Source organism: Chrysochloris asiatica, unplaced genomic scaffold (genome assembly GCF_000296735.1).
Source record: "Chrysochloris asiatica unplaced genomic scaffold, ChrAsi1.0 scaffold00132, whole genome shotgun sequence".
Lineage (NCBI taxonomy): Eukaryota > Metazoa > Chordata > Mammalia > Afrosoricida > Chrysochloridae > Chrysochloris > Chrysochloris asiatica.
Window position 1 is genome coordinate 262,155 of NW_006408650.1, and position 22,368 is coordinate 284,522.

Sequence of the window (22,368 nt, forward strand, 5' to 3'; positions counted from 1 at the left end):
TGATGATATATGGAGGGGATAATAATCAATGTAATGAAACAAGCTATATGAATGGTTGAATGTGAAGCTGATGATGTGCCCTGTAAACTTTCACTCAATGCAAAATAAAAACATTAAAAAAAAAAAGAGCATCATACAGGAAGAGACAAAAGGTCAATACAAAGACAAGTAAGGGAGTAAAGGCCAAATGGATGTTGGAAGAGACTCAGAAACTTGCACAAAAGTGTCGTCGTTGTTGTTGTTGTTAGGTGCCACCAAGTTGGTACCAAATCATAAGCAACACAATGCATAACAGAATGAAACACTGCCTGGCTGTGCACCAACCTCACAATCATTGCCAGTCCATATCGTTGGGGGCCTTCCTCTTTTTCTCCCACCCTCCATTTTACCAAACATGATATCCTTCTCCAGGGACTGGTCGTTCCTGACAATAGATCTGAAGTATGAGAGTCGAAGTCTGGCCATCCTAGCTTCCAGGGAGAATTGTGGTTGTACTGCTTCCAACACAGATTGTTTCGTTCTTTTGGCAGTCCATGGTACTTTTAATATTATCCAACACCATAGCTCAAATGCAACAATTTTTTTTTAAATGTACACAGAAACACTCAAGAATATATAATCATTTAAACAACCAAAGGGCACATTCTGCAAGCCTGCCTCCTAGTTACCAGCACACAGCCTTTCTCTTTTTATGAGTCTAGAGTCCTCAGCTGCTCCCTCTCTCCATGTCATCATCTCTGCCTCCATATCTGGTGTCACTGGTTCTCTGCATAGAGTCCCACAGTCCGTTCATGCTCTTCTCCCTTGATGGTCCTAGGGTCCTCTGTTCCTGGACTGTAAGATTAACTACTCCCTACTTTGTGTTAAAAACTTCTACCTTTACAGTTGTGACCATCACAATTAATCACGATAACAGTCACTCACTATTGAATCAGAAGAACCTTATCCCTGTCTCCTTTCACCAGACCCATCTAGACAGTGGGGGTTCTACCTTCCCCTGCACACTCGGAAACCAAACTCCCTCTTGAAAACTTGTAAGCCAAGTTTTTTTTTGCCCCTGCACTTTAAGTAGCTTATGTCTAAGTTGCCTGCCCCTATCATCCCGGTGAACAGAGGGGATAGGATTGATCTTTGATATGAAGATTCCTTCCCTCTCAATTGGTATTTTGAGTTACTACATACTTAAGTATAGGTCAAGTTCATCAAATTGTAGCAATTTACCCTTGTTTCCTTTATCAAAAAAATTTTTTTTATCTTCCTCTAGTCGAGTTCTGATCATCAAGCCATCGAAGCTAGGTCATATGGGTACTATCTGTAAGTTTGGGCATTCTTGTGCATCCCCCCTCACTTCATATCAGTTGGACGCTTTACTCTCAGCTCTAGCCCTCCATGGCTATATCCTTGTCCATGGGCTCAGGAGTTCTCAGGTCTCACCATACTTCAGATCAGCCAGCCCTTCCTCTTCTTCCTCTCATCTCCAGGTCAATGGGAGTCTATGGAACATGGTCAAACTCAGCCCATTTCTTCATTGCTGTCTTTCCCCCACTTCCACTCACCAGTAGACCAATGTGGTCACCAGCAAGCTTACAATCCTGCTCATGTGTTCACTTTGAGTTTCAGTCTTGGAAGGGGGTTTGTCCTGAAGGAACTTGATTGCTTGCCTTGATGGCTCCCTGGCAAACAACTTGTTTCTTCTTGTAGTAGCCAATCAGACTGTCGTTTTTGTTTTTGATTTTTCCTGCTGGTCTTTCTTTAAGAAGTATCTTCTCTTCCTCTGGCTGCTCCAGGCTAGTCTGCTCGTCCTTTCAAGTGGTAGTGTCCCACCTCAGAAGGTTCTGGATGGGACTCAAATGCATCAGTTCTTCTATGGTCTTCCTTATTCATTGTCCAACTTTCACATGCCTGTGGGGTTATTGAAAATACCCTGGCTTGTGTCAGAAGCACCTTAGTCTTCAAACTGACATCTTTGCTCTTCAACACTTTAAAGAAGTTTTGTGCAACAGATTTGCCTAATGCAATATGTCATTTGATTTCTTGATTGCTGCTTCCATGAGTGTTGATGTATCTGAGTAAATTAAGTCCTTGACAATGTCAATCTTTTCTCCATTTATATGGATGTTACTTATTGGTCCATTGGTAAGGAGATTTTAGTTTATTTGTACAGTGTATAGAAAATGATAAAGCGAATAGAAGAATGAGTCAATAAAATAGTTGAATGAAAAATTTCAAAGGGCAGCTTGAGCTATATCAAGGTATTATAATGAAATGTGCAAATATGTCAAGGTATCGTAATGAAATTTGCAAAGATTTGGAGTTAGAAAGTCAAAAGGGAAGAGCACACTCGACATTTCTCAAGCTGAAAAAAACTGAAGGGAAAATTTAAGCTTTAGCTTACAGTGTTGAAGGATTCTATGGGCAAATTTTAAATGATGAAAGGGACACACAGAGTCATTGTACCAAGAATATATGGTTGAAGTTCAACCATTTCAAGAGATAGTATATGAAGTCCAAGCTGCACTGAAGGCATTGTCGATAAACAAGGCTCCAGGGATTGACAGTACACAAATTGAAATCTTTCAACAAACTGATGTAGCATTGTAGGTGCTCACTCATCTATGCCAAGAAATGTGCAAGACAGCTACCTGGCCAACTGATTGGAAGAGATCCATATTTGTGCCCATTCCAAAGAGTGGTGATCAACAGAATGCAGAAATCATAGACTACCATTCATATCACATACGAGTAAAATTTTGCTAAAGATAATCCAAAAATAGTTGCAACAGTACACTACCAGAGAACTTCTGGAAATTAAAGCTGGATTCAGAAGAGGATGCGGACCTAGGGATATCATTGCTGACATCGATAGATCGTGCATGAAAGAGAATTACCAGAAAGACATTTACTTGTGCTTTATTGGCTATTCGAAAGCTTTCTCCTCTGTGGATTATGACAAGCTGTGGATAACATTGTCAAGAATTGGTATTCCAGAACCCTTAATTGTGTTCATGAGGAACCTATACATAGACCAAGTCGTTCTAACAAGAGCAAAGGGATACTGGATGGTTTACAATTAGGAAAAAGTGTGTGTCATATTTGTATTCTTTCACCATACTTATTCAGTCTGTATACTGAGCAAATAATCTGAGAAACTGGATTATGTGAAGAGGAACAAGGCATCAGAATTGGTGGAAGATTTATTAACAGCCTGAAATATGACACAACCTTGCTTTCTGGAAATTAAGAGGACTTAAAATACTTACTGATGACAAACAAAGACTACAGTCTTCAGTATGGATTGCATTTCAATGTAAAGAAAACAAAAATCCTCATAACTGGAGCAATAAATAGCATCATGATAAATGGACAAAAGATTGAAGTTGTCAAAGACTTCATTTTGCTTGGATCCACCATCAACATTCATGGAAGCAGCAGCCAAGAAATCAAACAATGTATTGCTTTAAGTAAATCTGCTGTACAAGACCTCATTAAAGTGTTCAAAAGCAAAGGTACCAGTTTAAGGACTAATATGCACCTGACCATGGTATTTTCAGTCGCCTCACATGCATTTGATAGCTAGACAGTGAATAAAGAAGACTGTAGAAGAATTGATGCCTTTGAGTTTTGGTGTTGGAGAAGAATGTTGAAGGTACCATGGACTGCCAGAAGAACAAACAAATCTGTGTTGGAAGAAGTACAATGCTCCTTAGAAGCCAGGATGGTGAAAATTTCTCTCTCATACTTAGGACGTTATCAGGAGAAATCACTCCTTGGAGAGTGATACCATGCTAGGTAAGTGGAGGGCCCACATAAAAGAGGAAGACCCCAATGTGATCAATTCGCACAGTGGCAGCAGCAATGGGTTTAAGTTTAACAACAATTGTGAGGATGGCCCAGGACTGGACAGTGTATTGTTCTGTTGTGCATAGGGCTGCTGTGAGTTGGAACTGACTTGATTGCACCAAATAACAACATACTAGGAGGGATTTCCTTTGTCTGTTTGCTCTATAGAGAGATGTGTCAAAATATTCTACTGTGATGATGGTTCCTTCAATTTTCCTTTCATATTTTGACTATAGTGTTTGGTGCCTACAATTCAACATTCTTCTATGTGATTCTAATTCTGTAACATTTTGTAGTTATATTTTCTATCTATGTTGATTATTTTTCTGCTTTAAACATCTAATCCTTTTGTTACAAGTAAAAGAAAATGCAGAAGCACTCCAGTGAGTAACAAACTGTGAGATTAAAGCTGTGTTCTTTATCACAGGATGATGTGATGATGCCACAGAGGGTGAGACTGCAACATGAAGCAGCTCTTCAGCACCCCAGAAGTGTAAGTACCACGTGTTCTTGTGTTGGTACCATGCTAGATGACATCAGTTTTCAAATGTCAGTATCTCCTCCAGGTGGGTATCTGGTGAGACCACAGATCAAGAGGACCATGCCTGGGGTGCCAGGGTCACCTTTGAAGGGAAGCTTTTAATCTTGCAAGCCACATGCTACTTCAAAATAGTACAAAGGATTGTTTTTGTTCTTTTTAAATTGGTCTTTATTTAGAAGCAATTTATATAGGAAAACTCAGACTGACAGTTGTGGAGTTAGCAGTTAAAACCATTGTTCTTATATTTGCATACCTTATCTCTAAGATGACCTCACATTGGCAACCATAAGGCCAGACTTCTTGGACCCTCCCTGCATACCTGGGGGCTGGCGTCTGCTGAGTAGTGCCATGTAAAACCGCTTAGAGTACTGGTGGTCACCTGGGGGAAGAGGTGTGTTCTTCCAGTGTCCAGATGAGTACTGCTGGCTCTGAACTGGTGAACTGGACATCCCCTCCCCAGAGCCTGTGCTTTGACCACCTTGTTGACTCTGCTGGTGCAGGAAGTAATGCTGGGAACTAAAAGGTTAGTGAAAATGTGGTTTTGGAATACTGAAGTATCTTTAGTGCCCACTGTGTATGCTGTCCAAACCTTGTTGGTCCTCGTTTGCATAGGTTCTTGTTACAGTGGTGTTGCCCCATTCTGGATCCTGGTGTGATCAGGTGCTAGTGTGACTTGGTCCTGGTGTGACCTGGTACTTTGTGACCATGACCAGAGTGTGTCCATGGTCCTGTTGTGGCCTGACCTTCAGAGACCTGTCATTGGCTATACCGGATCACCTGCAAAGAATACTGTTGGCTCCAGGTGGCACTCACAGCACCCCTCCAGCACGTGGGAGGAGAGATAGATACACATGCTGCATTTGGCCTGGTTCCTGTCTTGGGAAGAGAAAAAAGGAACCATCTGGGTGGACCGCTGTGTAGAGTTCGGGAGCCAGCCCCGACACTCTTATTTGGGGGTCCTTAGAAAGATGTATGGCGTCGGCAAAGAAATGAAGCTCACAAAATCAGTGGGTCTCAATGAATGGTGAGTCTTCTCCTCTCACATTTTATTTCTCCTCCTTTTCCCTTCACATTTTATTTCTCCTGTTACATTTATTTCAGATTCTCAAACAGCTTTTATACTACTCTATACCATCAATCTATTAATCATTCTTTTCAAAGTAGTGGTCTAAATCATCCATATTAATCATTTCAATATAGAACATCAAGAACATCAAAATCTTCCTTGTTACCCTTTACATAGTTAGACAATATTTGATTTTTATGAACAAACCTCATTGTTCTTAAAATGTCACGTTAACCTTAAAACAGAATTCTAAATCTTAACTCCTATTTCTACCCTCACCTATTACTTTCCATAGATTCATTATTCACAACATGGACCTAGACATTATTTGCTATGGTAACTGACAACACAGTTGTTTCTCATGATTGATTAAACAAGAAAAACAAGAAGCATAAAGTTTTGTAGTTAAGAAGAAACGGAGCAACTTCCTTATAACTTCTCTACATAAAACATCTAGTTAGATTTCTGCTTATGATCTATTTCTATTCCCTTAGCCCTCAATTGCATTTTTAGCTAATTTTCTAGAGGTCTTGATGTCCATGACCAAAACTACACAGAATGTTGAATGTAATCTTAAACTTGGACTGGCAAAAACTTTAGCTGGTTTTTCCTAGTGGTGAAACTTGTTGTTAGTGTGAAAAGCATTCTTTAGGACTATGCATGATTGAATATGGTGTGAATGTGCCTAAAAACAAGTTTCAAATCTCTAATATAATTCTTACTAAGATTCTACTGAAAATTTTTATTATAAAATCAAGAAAATTAAAAATAAGCTGATTAAAACAAAGAGACAGAAACTGCAGAGCCCCCACATGAGATCCCTCCTCGGGGCCTTGCCTTCCAAGGGGGGACTCATTGTGGCCTTGCTTAACAATGAGCCCTTCATGCTTAGGGTCCTCTGCATTGCCCTACCTGTAACATGATTATTGAAGAGTTCTACTAAAAACTTCTATAGAAAAATCAAAAATGAACTATTCATAAAAGGAAAAGACAGAGACTGCAAGTCCCCTGCATGAGGCTCTCCCTGGAGCTTTGCCAACCAGGGAGACACTTGATTGTCGCTTTGCTAAAACAATGAGTTTTTCAGTCGCAGGGTTTCTCGCCGTTCTGTTCCTCCATGACATGGCTTCTGATGTTGTTGCAATGTTTTTCTTATCAGAGCCATCATGGCCCCTGCCAGTAGAGTTTGTCTAATGACACAAAGGGAGACAAAGACTGGACCTCCAATACTTTTTTCACTATAGTCTCACATGTGGAAGTTAGAGGAAAGTGGAGGAACAATGTATTACCAGTAAAACCAGTTTCTTCAAAATCAAAATAGTGTGATGGGTAAGTTAACTGCCTGAACTAGTTCTCTTGGCTTTTATTTCCGACGTATCTGGAAGAACCAAAGAGAAAATGAAGAGAAAGTATTAGTAGTTGCAAATACGACCTTGGTGATAGAAATGATGCTGGAGATTACATGATAGAATTTTGCAAAACAATAACTGCTTCATTGCAAATACCTTGTATAAATAACATAAAGGATGACTATACACATGAACCTCATCAGGTGGAATACACAGAAATCAAATTGACTACATCTGTGGAAAGCTCCATATCATCAGCCAAAACAAGATCAATGAAAGACTGTGGAACAGACCATCATATACAGATTCAGGCTGAAGTTGAATAAATTTAAAACACGTCCACAAGAGCCAAAATATGACCTTGAGTATATTCCATCTGCATTTAGAGAACATTTGAAGAACAGATTTGATGCATTAGACACTAAGGACAGACGACCAAAAGAGTTGTGGGATGACATCAAGTACCTCAGACAGGGAAAGCAAAAGGTCATTAAGCACTTGAGTGGGACAGAAAGGAATATCCAGAAACATGATTACAGAAATAAACTTATAAGTCCTTCTTCAGCCTATAAGTGATTGGAATACCTAAAAGGGGTTCTAGAACTTGCCCAGTGAAACAGGCTTTTTGTGGAGCCTTTGTAGTGTATAAGACTTTAGGTGGAATCCTGATCCCCATGCAGAACCTTCTGAGGTGGGAAATTCCCACTTGAAAAGACAAGCAGACTAGCCTGGAGCAGCTAGAGGAACAGAAGATACTTCTTGAAAGAAAGATCAGCAGGAAAAATAAAAAATAAAAACAGCAGTCTGATTGGCTCCCACAAGAACAAGCAAGTTGGTAACCAGGGAGCCATTACAAGTTAAGCAATCAAATCCCTCCAGGACAAACCCCCTTCCAAGACTGAAACTCAAGAGGGAATACACGAGCAGACATGTAAGCTTGCTGGCGACCATGTTGGTCTACTGGTGAGTGAAAGTGGGGGGAAAGCAGCAATGAAGATGTAGGCTGAGTCTGACCACATTATATAGACTCCTGTCAACCTGGAATATGGTGAGACATGGTTGGCCCAAAGTATGGTGAGACATGGGACTCCTGAACCCATGGACAAGAACATAGCCACAGAGGGCTAGAGCTGAGAGTGAAGCATCCAGCTGATAGGAAGTGAGGGGATATGCACAAGAATGCCCAAACTTGCAGACAGTACCTATTGGACCTAGCTTTAATGGCTGGATGATCCGAAGTTGACTAGAGGAAGATTTTTAAAAATAACAATTTTGATAAAACAAGTGTAAATAGTTACAACTTGATGAACTTGACCTATGCTTATGGATGTAGTAGCAAGAGTTCAAGAGGGAGTTTAGTTTTAGAGTGTGTGGGGAAAGGTAGAATCCTCACTAAGTGGTTTTCATCCTATTCCTGTCTAGACAGGTCTGATGAAAGGAGATGGGGATAAGACTCTTGTGATTCAATAGTAAGTAATTGTTATCATAACTAATTGTGATTGTCACAACTGTAAAGGTAGAAGTTAGTTTTGTAGCAAAAAGGGGCAGTAGTTAATCTTACAATCTAGGAATGGAGGACCCAGGGACCATCAAGGGACAAGAGTAGAAGTGGAGTGTGGGACCCTATCCAGAGAAGCGGTGATGCCAGAGATGGAGGCAGAGATAGAGATGTGGAGAGATGGAGTGGCTGGGAACTCTAGACTCATGGAAGGAGAGGGGCTGTGTGCTTTGCTGGTGGCTGGGGTACAGGCTTGCAGGCTGTGCCGTTTGGTTGTTTGAATGATTGTATATTTATGAGTGTTTTGGTGTACATCCAAAAAAACATACACACCAAAAAAACCCAGAGGGAATAGAAGCAAATACTGATGGATGACGATGCATGGAAGGGATTGTAATCATTGCATTGAGACAAAATATAATAGGATGAGTGTAAACTGATGTTCTCCCATGTAACCTATCACTCAATTCACAGTAAAAACTTTAAAAATAAAAAAACTTACCCAACAAGAATAACAAAAGTGCTATTGTTCATTCAGACAAAGTTGACTAGTGGCATGCTTTCTTTGGTAAACAGTTTGTCTATGTTGACATTTTTCATTTTGTGAATTAAATTTTTTTTTAAAAAAAGGTCATTATGAAGACAAGAAAGAAGAAAAAGACAAAATGGTTGTCAGTAACGAATCTGAGACTTGCTCTCCAGTGTAGAGATGCTAAAGCAAATGGAAGAAATGAGGAGGTAACAAGAGCTGAACAGAAATTTTCAAAGATCGGCTTGAGAAGGCAGACAAAGTCAAGTATTTTAACGAAATGTGCAAAGACGTGGCATTTGAAAATCAAAAGTGAAGAACACGCTCAGCATCTCTCAAGCTGAAAGAACTGAAGAAAAAAATTCAAGCTTCGACTTGAAATATTGAAGGAGTCTATGGGCAAAATATTGAATGATGCAGAAAGCATCAAAAGAAGATGGAAAGAATATACAGAGTCACTGTACCAAAAAGAAATGGTCGATGTTCAACCATTTCAAGAGGTAACATGTGATCAAGAGAGAATGATACTGAAGGAAGAAGTCCAAGGTGCACTGATGGTATTAGCAAAGAGCAAGGCACTGGGAATAGATGGAATACACATTGAAATCTTCCAACAAACTGATGTGGCACTGGAGGTACTCACTCATCTCTGCCAACAGATTTGGAAGGAGACAACTACTTGTCCGTATTTGTGCCCATTCCAAAGAGAGGTCGTCCAACAGAAGGAGGTAATCATCGGACAATCTCTTTCATATCCCATGTGCATAAAGGTTTCCTAAAGATAATACAAAGACGGCTGCAAGCATACATTGACAGAGAACTTCCAGAGGTTCAAGCCAGATTCAGAAGAGGACATGGAAAGAGGGATATCATTGCTAACGTGAGATGGATCTTGGCTGAATGTAGAGAATACCAGAAAGATGTTTACTTGTGTTTTATGTTTTATTGACTACGCAAAGGCTTTCGATTGTTGGAATCATGACAAGCTATGGACAACAGTGCAGAGAATGAGTATTCTGGAATACTTAATTGTGCTCATTTGTTTGAACAGAACAAGGGAACATCAAATGGTTTAAAATTAGGAAAGGTGTGTGCCAGGGTTGTATCCTTTCACCATACTTATTCAGTCTGTATGCTGAGAAAATAATCTGACAGGTTGGATTATATGAAGAAAAATGTGCCATCAAGGTTGGAGGAAGACTCTTGAACAACCTGTGATACGCAGATGATACAACCTTGCGTGCTGAAAGCGAAGAGGACTCAAAATACTTACTGATGAAGATCAAGACCACAGCCTTGGGTATGGGTTGCACCTCAATATAAAGAAAACAAAAATCCTCACCACTGGACCAGTAAATAACATCACAATAAATGGAGAAAAGATTGAAGTTGCCAAAGAGTTCATTTTGTTCGGATCAACCATCAACACTCATGAAAGCAGCAGTCAAGAAATCAAACGACGTATCGCACTGGGAAAATCTGCTGCACAAGACCTCTTTAAAGTGTTCAAGAGCAAAGATGTCAGTTTGAGGACTAAGGTGCACCTGACCCATGCCATGGTATTTTCAGTAACCTCATATGCATGTGAAAGCTGGACAGTGACTAAGGAAGACCGTTAGAAGAATTGGTGCATTTGAGTTATGGTGTTGGAGGAGAATATTAAAAGTACCATGGACTGTCAAAAGAACAAACCAGTCTGTGTTGGAAGAAGTACAGCCAGAATGCTCCCTGGAAGCCAGGATGGCCAGATTTCATCTCTCATACCTTGGACATATTGTCAGGAGGGGCCAGTCCCTGGAGAAGGATATCATGTTTGGTAAAGTGGAGGGTCAGCAAAGAAGAAGACCCCCAATGAGATGGATTGGCACAGTGGTAGCAGCAATGGGCTGAGGCATAGCAACGATGGTGGGGTTGGCACAGGACCGGGCAGTGTTTCGTTCTGTTGTTCATAGGGTCGCTATGAGTCGGTACTGATTTGATGGTACCTAACAGCAACAATCAGGAGGGACCAGGCCCTGGAGAAGGACATCATGCTTGGTAAAGTGTAGGGTCAGCAAAGAAGAGGAAGACCCCAACAAGGTAGACTGGCGCAGTGGCAGCAGCAGTGGGCCAAGTATAGCAGCCATTGTGAGGATGGTACAGGTCAGGTGGTGTTTCATCCTGTTGGACATGGGCTCATGATGGGTCGGAACTGACTTGATGGCACCTAACAACTCAGTTCTCTTACCTTTTACCTACTCCCACTAAGTGTGAAATTGTATGAAATTAAAGTTGTGTCAACCCCACGTTAGGCTCCATGAGAGACAACAGTTGGCTGTGTAATTGGGTTAGGTTGCTTTCACACAGCGGGGAGCTGCAGTTCTCAAGTGGCTGAAACATTAGATATTGTAACTTTCTGAAGAATTTGAAGTGACTGTTGGCGTTTCAAAGAGATGGAGAGAGTTTTAAATCTGCTATTTTCAAGTTTTTTCCTTCCACTACCAAACAAGCACAGTTGGCTTCATCGCTAGAGTTGCTTTCAGCCATTTCTCTGTGACATAGGAGATGGGTGGCACAGAAGCCAGGGATGTGAAACCTTTGGAGAGTTCTGTTTTCATCCTAACTTAAGAACCTTGATTTGCATTTCTGTAACATTTTCTGGGTTAGAACATTTCTTATTAACATATTAACACCTGCTGTTCCATTCCACCACTCAAGGGCAGAGCCTTGTCTCCTTGCTAACCCTGCAGGTAACCTGTGCAATTTCTCAACGGTTACAGCACTTTGGTAAGAAAATCAGGGATGCTGTAGCAGCCCTTTGTGCTAGAAAAAGACAGTTTGGGGAAAATTGTTACTGTGTGGCGGTGTTTTTTTTCTTAATCATGACCTTCGAATCTCTTAATTTGCAATTGCTGGTTGGTAGTTAACATTGATTATACTGTGTTGTTTGTTCTGGAGTCGGGCAGAATGAAATGAATGCTAAGTGTATGTTCATACTTGCTCAGTATCTCTCTGAGACCATTTACAAGAAAACATTCTATAGTGCAGGGTCTGAAGATAGCTTTCATAAATTGTGCTTTGTTGTTGTTACTAGGTGTCATCGAGTCAGTTCTGACTCATAGTGGCCATATGCACAACAGATGAAACTTTGCCTGGCCCGGTACCGTCCGCACATTTGTTGTTTGAGCCCATTGTTGCTACCATTGTGTCCATCTGTATCACTGGGGGTCTTCCTCTTTTCGCTGACCCTCCACTTTACCAAACATGAAGTCCTCCTCTAGGTTCTGGTCCCTCCTGATAATATGTGTAAACGGTGAGAGATGAAGTCTGGTCTTCCTGGCATCTAAGGAGCATCTGGCTGTCCATGGTAGTTTCAGTGTACTTCTCCAATACTATAACTCAAATGCATCAGTTCTTCTATGATCTTCCTTATTCATTGTCCAACTTTTGCATGAGGCTAATGAAAATATGGCTTGGGTCAGGCACACCTTAGTCCTCAAACTGACACCTTTCTTCTTGAATATTTTAAAGAGGTCTTTTGCAGCAGATTTGCCTAATGCGATATTTCTTTTGATTTCTTGACTGCTGCTTCCATGAGAGTTCATTTTGGATCCAAGCAAAATGAAATCTTAGTTTCAACCTTTTCTCCATTTTTCATGTTGTTATTTATTGGTTCAGTTGTAAGGATTTTGGTTTTATTTACAATCCATACTGAAGGCTATGGTCTTCATCAGTAAGTATTTTAAATCCTCTTCACTGTCAGCAAGCAAGGTATCATATGCATATTGCAGGTTGTTAACTGAGTTTTCCTCCCATCCTGATGCCACATTCTTCATATAATCCAACTTCTTGGATTATTTGCTCAGTATACAGATTGAATAAGTATGGTGAAGGAATACAACCCTGATGCATACCTTTCCTGATTTTAAACCATCCAGTATCTTCTTGTTCTGTTTAACCAACTGCCTCTTAGTCTATGTACGGGTTCCTCATGAGCATATTTAAGTGCTTCAGAATACTCATTCTCCACAATGTTGTCCATAGCTTGTCATGATCCACACAATTGAAAGCCTTTGCATAGTCAGTTACACACAGGTAAACATCTTTCTGGTATTCTTTGCTTTCAGCCAAGATCCATCTGACGTCAGCAATGGTAGCCATCATTCCACACCCTCATCTGAATCTGGCTTGAACCTCTGGCAGTTCTCTGTCAATCTACTGTGGTGGCCGTTTATAAATGATCTTTAGCAAAATTCTACTTGCTTGTGATATTAATGGTATTGTCTGGTGATTTCCATATTCCATTGGGTCACCTCTCTTTAGAATAAGTACAAATATGGATCGCTTCCAATAAATTGGCCAGACAGCTGTCTTCCAGATTTCTCGACATAGATGAAGTGAATACCTCAAGTGCTGTATCAGTTTGTTGAAAGATTTCCATTTATATTCCGTCAATTCCTGGAGCCTTGTTCATTGCCAGTGCCTTTAGTGCGCCTTGGACTTCTTCCTTCAGTACTGATAATGACAAGCACTGAACTGCTAACAGCAAGATCGATGGTTCAAACCCACTAGCTGCTCTTCAGAAACCCTCTACAGGTTTGCTGTGATTTGGAACTGACTCAACAGCACTTACAACAGCAAAATAGAGTCAGCTTGGCTGTACCATTTTTCTCCGTGATTTGGCAGTTGTGTAATGATATAATTGTCCTCCAGGATGTGATCTGATATGATCAGCTTTTCTGTTTTAAGGGGAATAGGGTGGGATACAAGGGACGTTTCCCTGGGGTGTGGTCTGCCTCACCTTCTATCTTACAAGAAAGAAAAAACTAGAGAAGCAAGCAGAGACGCGAGGCCCTTCCATCACCAAGAAAGAGGAGCTGGGAGCAGAGCACAGTCTGCATTGAGGACCAGCTAGACTCGGGAAGATTGATGACAAGGACCTTCCGACAGAACCTGCAGAGACAGAAAGACTTCTCTTGTATCTAGCACCCTGAATACGGACTTTTAGCCTTCTAAACTGTGAGAATGAATTCTGTTTGCTACAGTCATTTCCTGTGGTGTTTTGTTATACACTAGAGGATGAAGACAGAATTGGGTACCAGGAGTTAACTTGCTGTTCTAACAGATCTCTAAGCTCCAGAGTAGTACAAAGTAACTTCAGAAAAAATGTTCTTATGGACTTTGGAACAGTATTTGTGTCTAGTCACTCTGTTTAAGTAGTCATTTGGACTTTTGTGTGTGTTGATTTTCAAGTTCGGTAAGTCCATTGATTTTGCCTTCATTTTCAAAGGCAAAGAGAACTGGTCCTTCAGGGTTACCACTTCTTCCCCTTCACCTGGTCGGTTGCAGCCTGCTGGCCATGTCTGAACATGTGCGCTTGGTCCTCTCCAGGACGGTGACTACCATGTATGTCTCTTACTCACCAAAAGTTCTACGTTGTTCTCTTGTTGACTGTATACACTGCAGGGGAAACACAGCAGCAGCAGGAGTGCGTGGGCCTCACACCGCCCTGTTTTCTAACCCTCAGACCTGAGTTTCCATGAGGGAGGTTCTTGAAGCCTTAGACATTTTTTGATCAGGCTCCCTGCCCCCATACATATGTGTGTACATATGTGTATACACATATGTATACGTGTGTATACACACATGTGTGCATATACACATGGGTGTGTGTATATACACATGTGTGCGTGTGTGTACATATGCATGTGTGTACGTGTGTTTGTGTGTGTGTGTGTATTGTGTACATGTGCCTGCGGACTATACAGATGTGGAGGAGGGATAAAATGGAAGTGTCCCTGGTTGTGTAGACTTTGGGTGGAGTGGGGTGGAGAGCATCAGTATCCCCTGGCCTGAACATGCACTATCAAGCTCAGCACTAACCAAAATCAGCTGGTGTGTCTCTGAAACCCGTCTTCCCTAGAGGACTCATCAGCCATGTATGGTTGCCCATCTGCACCTGGTCCCTTCATCTGTGGTTTCCTGACACCCTTGGGGCTACCCCTGTAGGTGGTCTGGGGGGGGTTCCCCAGAGGGAGGGGTGGGCCTGGCATAGTCTGTTCCCAATGAATCTGATTCATTCTGGTTCAGCCCCTTGATGAGAATTTGCATCTCCTCCCTAGACACGCTGAATCGGAATCTGTAGTTTAATAAGATCCCCAGGTGATTCTTATTGTGCCCCAAGATCTGGGGATTTTGTTAAAATTTAGAATCTGATTCAGTATACCTGTGGTCAAAAGGCAAATTCTCAGCAGGGGATTGAACTGGAATGAACCAGTTCAACCCAGCCACTGCCATCAAGCTGATTCTGAGTCATAATTCATTGATGCATTTGAATTCTGATGAAGAATCCTGAAAGTACCGTGGACTTCCAGGAGAATGTACAAATCTGTTTTGGAAGAAACATGGCCAGATTGCTCCTTGGAAGTGATGATGGGAAGACTTGGTCTCTCATACTGTGGCCATGTTGTCAGGAGAAGGAGATCATGCTTGGTAAAATGGAGGGTTAATGAAAAAGAGGAAGATCCCCTATGAAATGGCTTGACAAGGTGGTGACAACAGTGGACTCACACATATCATTTGGGAGAATGACGCAGGACTGGACAGTGTTTATTCTGTTAGACACAGGGTCGATAGGAGTCACAACTGACTCAATGGTGCCCAACAACAACAATGGTGGTGGCTGTGGGCCGTGGAGTCGGTTCCGACTCATAACGACCCTGTACCAGGTTTGCGAGGCTGTAAATCTTTACGGGAGCAGAACACCTCATCTTTCCCCCGCGTAACAACTGGTAGTTTCGAACTGCTGACCTTGTGGTTCGCAGCCCAATTCGTAACCACAATAGAAATCCCATATACATTCAGAGAGATGGTGATGTTCACCTGTGGATCTGGGTTGGGCCGGTTCGTTCCAGTTCAACCCTCTGCTGGGAATTTGCCTTTTGACCACAGGTACACTGGATCAGAATCTACATTTTAACAAGATCCCTAGAGCTTGGGGTTCTATAAGAATCACCTGGGGATCTTATTAAACTACAGATTCCGATTCAGTGTGTCTAGCGTGAAGATGCAGCAGTGGCTCCTCTTTTCAGGGTACCCTCCTGGCAGAGTTCTCTGGGCCCCCTGCTTATGGGTGCAAATTCCCACATTCCCTTTATCCTCTACCTTTTGGCATGATGCCTTCAAAAGAATTGACAAGACTTCTTGAGACCTGAAAGGAGCAGCTTCTCCTGCCAGGTGTTGGAAAGAGTTCATTTAGTTCCGTGCACAGCCCATTTTCACGCATCCTGTTTACTGAGCACCTGCTATGCCGGCCATACCTGCTGCTCACAAGACACTGGGTTGGGCCAGCATTTACCTGCTGCACCTGAGGCACTTGGCCGGTAGGCTTTAACCTGCTGCAGACAGGCGCTGGGCTGGGCCCAGCCTACTGCACACAGGTGTTGTGTTGACCTGGCATTTACCTGCTGGGCTTGGTGTGCAAGGAGGCACTGGGGTGGGCTGCTGCTCACAGGCGATGAGCCCAGCTCAGCATGTCTGTTTGCCTCCCTGGAGCTCCTGCCCAAGCAGGTCTCCTTCTGTCTAGTTCTTCCTCTGGAAAGAGCAGATGCTGTTCAGGAAGGAAAGGTTAATAATGGTGCCTTTCTACACTCTGTGACCTAGGCCATCGTGCTTTTAAAACTGTTAAGGCCAACCCACGCTTGTAGACCAGCATTCGTGGCTGATGAAGGTCACGGACTTGAAACCTCAGAAGCTCCATTTTCACACTGCCTGGCTCTCACAGATGCATGGAACTGTAGAAAGGGGCTGGGGGGCACTGGGCCCTCACATTTGAATGACCGAGACCAACTAAAGCCCCCCCCCCCCCACATGGTGAGTCCTGACTGTCGTCTTTCACCTCGCGCCAGCTGCTCGTTAAGTAGTGGTTCTGGGTCTCGGGGTCATGGTGTTTGTGTACGGGAGTTAAGCCTCTGTATCTTCATGTTTAGAAAAGCCTTTTGAAATAGAGGATTTCTGTCGCAGTGCTTTCAATCAGCATATTCCTTTTTTTAAAAACCCTCAAAATATCTTTACAAGCCAGTATAGCCAAGCCAAGGGGTCCTGGTGGCACAATGGTTAAGCACTTCACTGATAATCAAAGGTTGGCAGTTTGAAACCACCCAGAGGCTACCCAGGAGAAAGCGGAGTGATGGGCTTCCTTAAAGACTGTTGTGTGCTGTCAACTCTGACTCTCTGTATTACAGAATGCGGTTGCCCTGAACCCCCTAGGAAAGGTTACTGCATGGAGCTTCATGATTTCAAAATTGATTTGACAGCATTAACATTGACAAGACCAGGAGACAGTTTCAACAACAGGTGTTGGTCAGAATAGATCCAGGAAACCCTTGTTATGCCTCCTAGAAAGACAATTCTAGAGTGAAGCACAATTTATAATTACCCTCAATGTGTGTTTTCTGGAGAGATAGAGCAAAGTCCCACGGATATGTTTTACGGTCAGAACAGGGGCCTGGCCTGCTCAGTAAGTTCAGCAAAAGCAGCATCTACTATTCTCTCTGGCTAAAATGGAGCAAAACGGAAGGAACCAAGGCAGGAACTATGCTAGGGTTAAGGGTGTGCCAGGTGAGGAGAGGGTGTGTTTCTGGTGTGAGGCCGAGGAGGTGGAGCCGAGCAAGGGTATAGATGGGAGCCTTGGCTGGCTATCCCAGCAGTGGCTGCTGCTTGTGGAGACCGGGCCTCAAAGCACTCATAGCCAAGGGTGGAGGGACAGGGTCCTCACCCCATGAAGTCTAGGTGACTCATGGGTCCTCAGTCCTTGGTCAAGTCTTATTAGACGTTCTTTCTGTCCCTCCTGCCAGCGCATGATAAAAATGAACTAAAACACACATCTTAGACCAGAACCAGGGGATATTGAACGCTTTAAAAGTATCACGGTTGTATGCTGAGTAAATCATCTGAGTAGGTGGATTATATCAAGGAGAATGTGGCATCAGGGTTATAAGAAGACTCACTAACAGCCAGTGATATGCAGATGATACAACCTTTCTTGTTAGAAGTGAAGAGAGCTTAAAATACTGATGAAGATCAAGACCACAGCCTTCAATATGGCTTGCACCTCAATATAAAGAAAACAAAAATCTCATCACTGGACCAATACGTAACACCAAACCTGCCGACAGTACCCATTTGACCTAGCCTCAATGGCTTGATAATCAGAAGCCAACTAGAAGAAGATTACCAAAAAAAAAAAAAAAAATTTTTTTTTTTGATAAAGGAAACAAAAGTAAATTGCTACAATTTGATGAACCTGACCTATAATCATGGAGGTAGTAACTCTAAAAACCAACAGAGAGGGAAGGAGTCTTCACATCAAGTATCAATGCTATCCCCTCTGTACGCAGGGTAGATAGGGATGGGCAACTTCGACATTGGCTACCTAAAATGAGGGGGCAGTAAAGGCACAAAGTGACTGGCTTACAAGGTTTCAAGAGGAAGTTTAGTTTAAGAGTGGGGGAAAGAAAGAGTCCCCGCTGAATAGTTTTCATCTTGTGTAGATGGGTCTGGTGAAAGAGATGGGGATAAGATTTGTATGATTCAATAGTGAGTAATTGTTATGACTAATTGCAACTGTCACAATTATAAAGTTAGAAGTTTTGTAACCAAAACAGGGGAGTGGTTAATCTTACAGTCCAGAAACAATTAATCTTACAGTCCAGAAACAGATGGACCGTAGGACCATCAAGAGAGAAGAGCACAAGCAGAATGCAGGACCTTATCCAGAGAAGCTAGAGACAGAGGCAAAGATGGGGTCCTGGAGAGAGGGAGCAGCTGAGGACTCTAGATTCATGGGAAGAAAGGGACTGAGAGCTGGTGGCCAGGAGGCAGACTTTCAGAATGTGCCCTTTGGAAGTGTAAATTATTATATTTTCTTGAGTGTTGGGTTTTGTTTTGTTTTTTTAAAGCTAAAGTGAATAGAGAGAAATACTGTTAACTGTTGGTACATGGAGGGGGATATAATAATTGAAATGAAACAAGGTGTATGATTTGTTGAATGTAAAACTGATGAGCTGCCCTGTAAACTTTCACTCAATCCACAATAAAAACCTTAAAAAAAAACAACTTATATATGCATATATACAAAGAGAAGTTTATACCAAGGAAATGGCTCACAACTGTAGAGGTGTAAGAATCCAAGTCCAGATCAGCTGAGCCAAGATTGGCAGGCGGGGCCCACAGAAGTCCCAGGTCCGGGCCAGGTGAATCAAGATCTGCGGGTAGACCCAGAAGGCAGATGAGCATACAGTCTGGGCACAGAGCAGGAATGCGGTGCCGGAGTGGGTTCAAAAGCAGAGTGATGGGGCGACCTAGGCCCTGGCAGACTCACTGCAGAGCCAGCAGTGTGGAGAAAACACTCGGGGTGGCAGCAGAGGGCATAGAGGGCCAGTTTTCCCGGCAAGTGGGTGCAAGCACCGCAGACTGTCCCTAGCTCTGCTTCCAAGTGCACTCCGTGCAGTGGCAGACAGACACAGTATAGAGCAGGCCACTGGCTCAGGTTCAAAGAACCAGAGGTTGGAGGCTGACCTAGATTCCAGATCCAGATCTAACAGGAAAGAGAGCTATGTGTCTCCCTAACATTGGGAGCAGGCCTCACCCACAAGGAAACAGCCTTTCAGTTGATTGGCTTATCATAGCCAGTCATCAGGGAGTTCACTACCAACAGCTAAACCATTAGGAATCCTGGCCCAGTCAAGCTGACATCAAACCTTAACTGTCACGGGTGCCATCAAGTCGATTCCAACGTGTAGCAACACTCTCAGTTCCACCATAGTGACACAACAGAACGAAACACTGCCAAGTTCTGTGCCATCCTCACAATTTTTGTTACGTTTGAGTTCATTGTTGCTGTCACTTTGTCAGTCTGTCTTGTTGGTGGTCGTTGTTGTCTTTTTTTTTTTTTTTAATGCTTTATTGTGAATTATGTGATAGTTTACATGAGAGAACATTAGCTTCACATTTATCCCATCGCATATCGTTTCCTTGCCATGGTTACAATCCCCACCATGAATCATCCACCAACCAAACGGTACACCCCCGGTAGTCAGCACACAGGCTCGCTCCCTCTCTGAGTCCAAAGTCCCCAGCCACTCCATCTCTCTATGTCATCGTCTCTGCATCCATCTCTGGCATTACTGCTTCTCTGGGTAGGCTTCCGTTCTCCGCTCTTCTCCCTTGATGGTCCCAGGGACCTCCGCTCCTAGACTGCAAAGTTATTCACTCCCCTCCTTGCTACAAAACGTCTACCTTTACATTTCCAATCCTCACACTCAGTCCTGATAACAATTATTCACTATTGTATCACAAGAGACCTATCGCAACTCCTTTCATCAGCCCCATCTAGACAGATTGGATACTACTCAGTGGAGATTCTGCCTTGCTCCTCGCCCTCTGGATCTAGGTTTCCTCTTGAAAGCTTGTAAGCCAGTCACTTCTTACCTTCGTAGCTCTCCCATTCTGGGTAGCCAATGTCCAAGTTGCCCATCCCTGTCCTTTCCGTGTGTGGAGGGGGTGGGAATGATCCTTGCTGTGAAGATTTGTTCCCTCTTTTGAGCTACTGCGTCCATAGGTGTAGGTCAAGTTCATGAAATTGTATCAGATTACTCTTTTTTTCCTCTTCTTTCTTCTACTAGTTGAGCTCTGATCATCCAGTCATTGAAGCCAGGTCAAGTGGGTATTATCTGCAAGTGTGGGCATTCTTGTGTATATGCCATCTCTTCTTATCAGTTGGACACTTCACTCTCCACTCTAGTCCTCTGTGGCTATGTCACTGACTCTGGGTCCAAGAGTCCCCTGTACCTGCCACCCTGCTGGCCAACCAGGTCTCCACCACAGTTCACAGGAGTCTTTTGAACATTGTAGGTCTTAGCTCGCAGCTTCATTGCTGCTCTTCCCTCACTTTCCCTTATCGGTGACGAACGTGGTCACCAATCAGAGTGTGTATTCTCATTGAGCCTTAGTCTTAGAAGGAGGTTTGCCCTGAGGGGACCCGACCACTTGCCTTGATGTCTCCTGGGTGAGCCACTTGTTTGTTCTTGTAATAATTGGTTGGTCTGCCGCTATAGTTTTGCGTTTTTCCTGTCTTTCTTTCAAGTAGTATCGTCTGTTCTTCTGGCTGCTCCAGGCTGGTCTGCTTGTCTTTTCAAGTGGAAATTTCCCCTCAGGAGATTCTGGATGAGGTTCAGGATTCCACCTCTAGTCTTATGTAATGCAGAGGCTCCGCAGGAAGCCGCCTTCACTGGGCATATTGTAGCCCCATTTTAGATATTCCAATCAGTTATAGGCAGAAGACAGACTTACAAGCTTTCTATGGTGATATTTCTGGCTATTCCTTTTTCTCCCCCTCCAGTGTCTAGTTTATAATGGTATGCCAGGGAAACCAAGATCCAAAAGATAGCCAATCATCTTAACATTTACCCCCTTTTCCCCATTCCAGCCATGTCTCAATCTCTGTATCGCAGAGCTCTGTTGTTCCGAGGTTGTGCATACATCATTATTTGCCTCTGTCCCACTTCAGCTTCACATTCATTTGATCATATTTCATTTCATTGCAATGATTACAGTCCCCTCCATGCATCATCAAATAACCAAAGGATACACCCCACAGGCCCGCCCGCCCCCTGGCTGTCAGCAAACAGCTCCTCTCCTCCCTGAGTCCCGTGTCCCCAACCACTCCCATCTTTCCACACCATCATCTCTGTCTCCATGCCTGGCCTCACTGCCTCTCTGGGTAGGGTCACACTTTTCGCTCTTCTGGCTTGATGGTCCCATGGACCTGCAGGTTGTCTTCTTTTTCACTGACCCTCCACAGAGGCAGAGTCTCCCCCTCCTGGCTGCACTTCCTCCAACACAGATTTGTTTGTTCTTCTAGCAGCCCATGGGCCTTTCAGTATTCTTCTCCAGCAACTTAGCTGAAATGCATCAGTTCTTCTACAGTAGTCGTCATTCCTTGTCCACTGTTCTCTAACCATGGAATAGATACACCATGGAATGCCGGAGAAAAGCGAATCTGTCTCAGGATGATCCTTAAGTAAGGGTGGCGAGATTTCATCTCACATGTTCTAGTCCTGTTACCGGGAGGGACCGGTCCCTAGACAAGAACATCATGCTTGGTGTAAAGTAAGTGGAGGGTCAGCACAAGAGAGGAGGACTTCCAGTGAGGTGGATTGGTACAGTGGCAGCATCATAGGGCCTAACCCTGGGGTGGTACAGGACCAGACAGTGTTTCATTCTGTTGTACCTCGGGTTGCTGTGAGTCAGAGCCAGCTGACCTGCACCTAATGGTTGATTTTTGTGAGGCTGATTATAAATGTCGCCAGTGGGATTATTTCAATTTGCTGCCTCAAAGCTGTGGTAGAGCTTTCTTGGGTCCTCTTGGAATTAGGGTGCAAGAAGTGAGTGGCTGAGACACCTTAGAAGTAAATCCAAACTTTGCACTTGCATGTGAACCATTTTAACTTGAATGAGTTTGGGGGGAAATGCTATGGGTCCAGCTGAGAGCGTTTGCCTGTTCTC

At 43.1% G+C, this 22,368-nt stretch overlaps 1 protein-coding gene across 1 annotated transcript in view; it reads left to right on the top strand.

Annotated features, from left to right (window-relative positions):
• B3GNTL1 (UDP-GlcNAc:betaGal beta-1,3-N-acetylglucosaminyltransferase-like 1) overlaps positions 1-22,368 on the top strand; it is a 186,602-nt gene that overhangs the window by 103,066 nt on the left and 61,168 nt on the right. Inside the window, 1 exon segment of the mRNA XM_006869612.1 lies at positions 4,268-4,333. Coding sequence (XP_006869674.1) covers positions 4,268-4,333 — 66 coding nt within the window.